This window comes from Thalia democratica, chromosome 8 (genome assembly GCF_965202585.1).
Source record: "Thalia democratica chromosome 8, ktThaDemo2.hap1.1, whole genome shotgun sequence".
NCBI lineage: Eukaryota > Metazoa > Chordata > Thaliacea > Salpida > Salpidae > Thalia > Thalia democratica.
This window is the reverse complement of record NC_139172.1, coordinates 18947705-18954744: the sequence shown is the minus strand read 5'-3', so window position 1 is coordinate 18954744 and position 7040 is coordinate 18947705. Positions and strand designations below refer to the sequence as shown.

The 7040-nt window shown below is 28.5% G+C and overlaps 1 protein-coding gene across 1 annotated transcript; it reads right to left on the bottom strand.

Annotated features, from left to right (window-relative positions):
- Window positions 1-5221: 5221 nt before the first annotated feature.
- Window positions 5222-6079, bottom strand: LOC145842962 (serine/threonine-protein phosphatase PGAM5, mitochondrial-like). The gene has a single exon (XM_082950435.1). It carries the CDS (start codon window positions 6077-6079, stop codon window positions 5222-5224), a length of 858 nt encoding a protein of 285 aa, XP_082806561.1.
- Between the last annotated feature and the right edge of the window lie 961 nt (window positions 6080-7040).

The following is a 7040-nucleotide window of genomic DNA, read 5'->3' as shown; positions in this document are numbered from 1 at the left end:
TTTTAGAGCTCCAATTTTTTTTTATTTAAAGCTTTTTTTAAATAGGTTGATATCTACTTATTTGGTATACTATATTGTTTATTAAAGCTACATCACTTTATCCTAAAAAAATATTTTCTAAGAAAGTTTCTGACAAATATACAATATTAAATACTTTTTAGGCTATAATATAGTTTAATGCTAAAAAAAGAAAACTTAGTCAAGTTCAACATATGACGCAATTAATATGTTTAGTATTACTTTTTTTAAAAGTTAAAGCACATGTATAAACTAATTAAACTTTTTTTTATGTTCTTATTTGTATGTATAACCGATCTTTTTTAATGTATTTTTTTTTAACTAAACCGAATGTTATAAACTATGAAGTGCTTTAACTAAAAAGGTTATAAGTTTTTATGATATAAGTGGTATAAAAGTTTTGTGTTGTAAAGAAATTGTTTTGTTTTAAACTTGTATAGATTTTTTTACACAATTTTTAATCAATCAAGTTTTTGCTTTCCTGATTACTATTTTAGTCTAATAACCTACCAAAGTTTACATCATTTTTACAGCTATGATTGAAATGGATATTCGTATCTACTTTTATTGATTTAGATTTTTTAGATTGTTTTATAATAAACAAAACAACTTATATAACAATAGAAAAAAATCAATTATATATACGGTTAATAGTTTCTAATTATAAAGCGATTGTGCACAGCATTTTGTCAATTTAAAAACAATTGTTTTTATATTTTAAGTACATGCTTTTAATTACGGAAATAATTAGAATTTTAAAAGTCAACTCAATAATGATCTGCAACACATACAAAATAATAACCACAAGTTAAAATTTTAAATAATTTAAGGACTTATTTTAAATTTTTCTAGTTGCTTTATTTAACATACAACCTTATATGCACTATAACTTTTAACATTTTTTACATTTATACAAAATATTTTCGATATTTTTTCAGCGTTTGTAAATGTATTAAACCATAATAATTTATAAACATAAAGATTTTATGTAAAAAGAAATAGTTTTAGAAAAACAACTTATGTGCACTCAGAATATTTATTAATAACTCAATACTTATCTGTGATCATTGAACATACCTACCTATTTAATCGAATATTATAATTAAAAACTATGTCTTAACGTACAGTCCTACTAGTATTACACACAAATTAACTGGACTTTTTAAGTATACTTACTTTTGTTCAAAAATTAATTAATTGATAAAATCTACAAAAAACTTTAAAGTAGTTTATAAAACAAAGTGACGTGAAATGTCTACCAATATAGCAACAAACTTAAAAAAGCGGTCAATGAATTCTTCGTTTATTCCTGAAACTTTTGTGACTGCCAATTGCTTTAATGAGACAATGATTAACAGAATGAAAGTGGAATACAAAATACCCATCAGTCATACTTTAAATAACGATTTGGCCAATTGTGGTTCTTGGAACAGTAGCGGGACGTTGCTTAGTTGTGGACTATCAAGTCAGGAAGTTAACATTTACCAGCCCTTTCAACAATCCCTACTAACAACTTTCCCAAACGACGAAAGTTGCTGCTTGGCTGATGCTCTGTTCATGCCAAAATATGAAAACTTGCTGGCAATTTCAACGAATAGCCGGACAACTTTGAACTACACCTCGGGACTTTCTAAGGGCGGGTGCGTTAAAATTTGGGATATTGAGACCGACAAAGTGACGAGAAAGTACGATTTTAAAGGACACGTCAGCAAATTGTGCACATCAAAAGCGCTACCGCACCACGTATGGTATGACGTCGACCCGGTGACGAAAAATATTGCCGAAGCTGACACCAGGACGCCGAAGTTCACTTTGCTGCAGCTGACGATGGGCGAGGAAAGAGACAGGTTGTTCTACCAGCGCTGCTTCGAGGTGAATCCGGTTGACGAAGTGACCGTCGTCGTCGGTGACAAAAACACCCTCTTCTTCCACGACCGCAGAATCATGGCGTCGTCAACCGCTTCACGGCCCTTTAAAAAAATTCACACGAGCACCCCAAATTCCTACGCTGTAAAACTTAAGTACACCCCGAGCGGAAAAAAATTGATATTCACCAACTCTTACGGTTTTACTTTTGATCAGTACGTTTATGACGCAACAAACAAACAAGCAGAAAGTTTGAGAGAATTTGATTTTAGAGACGCAACGACAGCTCACACTCACACAGTCACGAGGAATCCAACATTTCTCGGAGAAAGTCATGTTCTGTTTGACGCGTGTTTTAAAAACTATTCACTTGTTTTCAACATGGAAGACATGCATTTTTCAGGTAAATTAATGCTGCCTACTAGAGACAATTTATTTTCTACAAATTCTAGCATTCCGCATCCTTTTCACTGCCTGATAGCAGTAACAAACAAAAAATTCATTAACTTTATCACTCCAACTTCATCATAATTCTAATATATTACTATTTATATACTTATATATTACTATTTTATAACTAAAAAACTAAAAGATGCGTAGAATATAACAAAAACATTTCAAGTCTAAAGCTTTAATTGATAACAAAAAAAGTTATGTTTAACAATATGGTGTCACTCTAAATGTTAATAATTTATTTTATAAACGTTTTAACAAAATCATAATAAAGAGTATTTATTGTAAATCTTTATTAAAAAACACATTCTTTTTTTTTGGATTTCCATTTTATTTCTGCTTATTTTAAAGCTACACTTTAAAAAATAGACAACTGGGGTTTCGTAATCTTTTTTTAAAATATATTTATTAGAAATTTTTATCTTAGTTCCAGTATGTACTACTTTTGACCAAATGTTTTATTAAATAATTTTAAACTTTTGTTTGTGAAAACATATTTGTAAACAAGTTACTTTTTAACGTTTTTGTTATCTTTTTTTAGTTTTGCATTTTTATAGTTACAACAAATAGTGAGATATCAGTAGTAACCGGGTTTCTACGCAAAACTATGCAATTTTAGACTGACATGCCTCGATTTAGACTGAAATTTTCCTTACCTTTGTTAGTCAGCGCTCAGCTTATAACCAAACTAAATAATGTAGTCTATTAATAGTCGAACTTTTCGGGACAAATTTTCTATTTCAAATTATTTGGTTACACAATGGCTCAAGAGTAATATCATTAGACTTTAATTTGTCGGAACTTTAACTGTCATGTTACTGCTACAAACTTAATAAAACCCTTACTTTTAAAGTGATAGCTCAGACAATTAATTTTTTTCAAGCCACTTACATAAGAAACACAAGAAAGGTTTTTTCGTACACCAGGTCCTTGGAAAAAAGCTTTCAGAGCGCTTATTTTTTGTCCTTCAATATACAATAATCAATCTAGTATAACCCGACTTGTTTTGATACTTAAATGCAAAGTATTTAATTGCTTTTAAAACTTATTAGAATAAATTGAGAAAAAAGTAAAAATATAAAATTCTTTTTTTCTCTATCAATTTTTTTCAATTCTCTATACATTTGATTATCACAACATTACTTAAATAAATTTTACTTTTTTCTTAATAAAAATCTATTCGAACCAAACGTTTATAGTTAGAAAAGATATTAGATTGAGAGGACTTTTAAAAGTTATTCAGCCTGAAAACTTGAAAAGTCGATATGCTTAGCTTTATAAAAATATACTGTAAACAGTTGCTTATAAAACTTCTAACATTGTAATTAAACTTTGAAAGCCTTTTTTGAGCTTCATTTAAAAAATATCAAGGTCGCCACTCTTTGAGCCAAAAAAACTACCCAAGTATATTTTTCAAATCCCTAAAAAAATCGCCTCTGGAGCAAACTACTTATACCTCATATTCATTTATCTTCTTAATGAGTAAAAGGAACGTTGTATGTGTATGCTTTAGCATTATATGTTCACTAAACACATAATGAATACTGTTTTCGAGTATTCAACATTAAAATCTCATGTATATTAAATTTAAAAGACAAAACTTGTGGATAATTTTATGTAACCATGTTAGTTAACATAACATAGAAATAAAAATAGTTAGGATTTTTTTTGACATTTTTATTCACTAACTTGAATCTCACCACATAGCGTATTCACTTGCATGAACAAACTCGAATCATGATAAATATTACTTTCAGATTAAAAACAAAAACTACAATGTTTTTTTTTTAAATAATGAAGAATTAACCACAAGGCTAAATAGTTTTGAAATAATAATTTCAAAATCAATAAAAATCATGTTCTTAAATAAAATTGGTTATATAAAATAACAAATTCTGAGAGTTATTTTTAATCTGATAACTATCCTGAGACTTATAAAAAATCAAAACTGCCTTGAGTCATCCTAAGTTTAAAAAAATCATTATATTCTGAGGTATCCTGAGATTTTCTAGGATTTCAAAAGTCATAAGTTAACTTGAGCGTGTGGCAACATTGAAATATATATCTAGCTATAAAATAAGCACTGAAGAGTATAAAAAAATTATTAACACTTATACTCTGAAGTTAAAACAGTTTTGAGAAATCAGTATAGCAACAAACGCTATTGTAAGAGATTAGCAAAAAGGATTCAATAAGTGTATTATTTGTTACTATAAGAAAAGTTTAAGATATAAAATAAAAAATATTACAGAAAAAGCTCGAAATACAATACAGATGAGTAATAATTACTCATATTTAATTAACTATTTAAATGTAATGGTCAACAAAACTCGAAAGTTTGAATAGTAGAGAATTTAGATTATTTTAATTTGATTGTTCCATGGTATAAAATAATTTCGTAATTAAAACACTTTATAATAATACTTTTGTATTTTTTTAAGTTTCTTAGCCCATACTAATTTGGGTAAACCTCAAAAGAATAACTAAACCTAAAAAAAACTAATCACATTCTAAAGATATACTTTGTATAAGATATTTATCAACACAACTTTTAATTAATTGAAAATTACTGATTAAAGTAAAAACTAAACAAGTAACTGAAACATAACCGTAAAAACAATTGTTAACTAGCATTTTTTTAGTTTAAAGGATTTAGCTTTTAATTTTTGTTTGCATACATGAAGAAAGTTCATGTGCGACCACAAAACATTTAAAATCGTATTTGTGAACATTAAAATATAAATATATATTGAATTTTTTTTCAATCAAAAATACACTAAAGGTTTTACTTAGTTCATATTTTTTTAAATAAAAATAAACAAATGAAACCAGAATATCCTTTTTTTTAAATAAGTAAATAAGAAAAACAAAACAAAAAAACATTCTACTTCCCGATATCAACAAGCTCATCATCAACAGTACTTTCCTCCAGGCGCTTAACATGAAAATGTTCGCCAACGTTCATAACTCCAACCAAACCAGTATTTGAAATTGATATCTCAGTGAAGGAGGCGTTGTGAAGCTCAAACCGCAGCCAGGCTTGCTTTGGAAGCTGCAGCGCCCTCATGACGAAATACCTTATCAAGTTGGCGTGGCAAACAACAACCTCATAAGTGCTGTCATCAGAACTTTGCGGCCGGTAAAAATGCTTTCTGAAAGCTGACTCCAACCTTGTGCTGTCCTGAAACAACACGTGGGATGGACGCTTCACTCCGGCTTTTGGGTCGGGCACACAGGGATAACCTTCAGTTACAGTGTCTGTGAAGACTTTGTCTATTTTATGGTTGGCACTAAAGTGCTTTGCCATCAATTGATATGTTTCTTTTGCTCTTGGCATGGTTGAAATTATGAATCTGTTGATGACAAGGTCGTTTTTCATGAGCTCATAAAGCCTTTTTCCTGCCCAATGGGATTGATCTGTTCCTTCCGGGTTTAAATGACCTTTTTTAGGACCTTCTGTGTAGTAGTCTCCATGTCTGATAAATAACAAGGTTCTTGTGCACATCATTTCATCTTTGTCTCCACTTTTGTCAAGTTCTTGGCGCTTGTCCCAATCATCATCCCAATCAGGGTAAGTGATTTTCTTCCCCCAAATAAATTCTTTCAAGTTTAGATTTAATGCATGAGAATAGTGTAAAGGTGATTTTACTCTTGATTCTTGTTTATTGAATCCTTTAAAGAAACTGTACAAACTTCCAAATATTAAAGAAGATTTTACAAACTTGGAACTATAAAAAAACATCGACTTATTTTCTTATCTCTATAATAAGCTGAAATTTAAACAAAAAACTGGTGAACTTTAATTAGACTACTGAAACAAATATAAATTATTTATCAAAAAAACTTTTATAGTTCTTAAAATCTAAAGAACTTTGAAACTTGCTTGATATCAGTAGAAAAAGTATTGCTAAAACTAAAAACTGTCTTTGGCATAGCGCTTAAAAAAATATACTAAACTTAATTCTTTAATTAATTTTAAGTTAAATGCATAAAAACTTTTTAAAAATTAAGTTAAGTAAACATCTGTTTAGTATCTGTGACTAAAAAAAGCAATTACATAGCTTATCTTAGAGGAACCTTTACTAAAATTAACTAAACATGTATATTCCTATGTACTAAAAACCTAATGTCATTAACATTATGAAACACAAAAATCTCTATTGCAAAATTTTTTAAAGTTTCTAAAGATTTATATATCCAACAAAATTTCAGTAACATAAGTAATGACCTGTGTAGCAAAAAACATTTAAGAAAATAACGATGAATTGGCTTTTCTTAATACTTTAAGGATACAAGAACAAATTTTTGATATCTGTTTATGAAAAGAAAACTTTAACTGGAAACTATTTATACTATTATTCATTTTGTAATATGAAAAGAAGACAAATTTGATAAGAACGCTCTGACATCGAGCACATAAAATCTGTTCAAGAGAATTATTAGCTGATGAAATAAATCAGATAAAATCGATACTAAATAAAAATGGCTTTCCACTAAAATTTTAAATAAATAATTAATTTAAAACTTAAAAGTTTAAATAAAATAAAGCTTGCAGAGCCACAGAAATGTCCGATTACTTTATTACTACCTTATGTCAATAAGAACTCAATAATTATAGAGAAATATCAACCAATAAGTTAATATTATCACTCAGCAAAACAGAGAGTTATTTTCTTACCTAGGCTAATGATTAGACCTGGGGG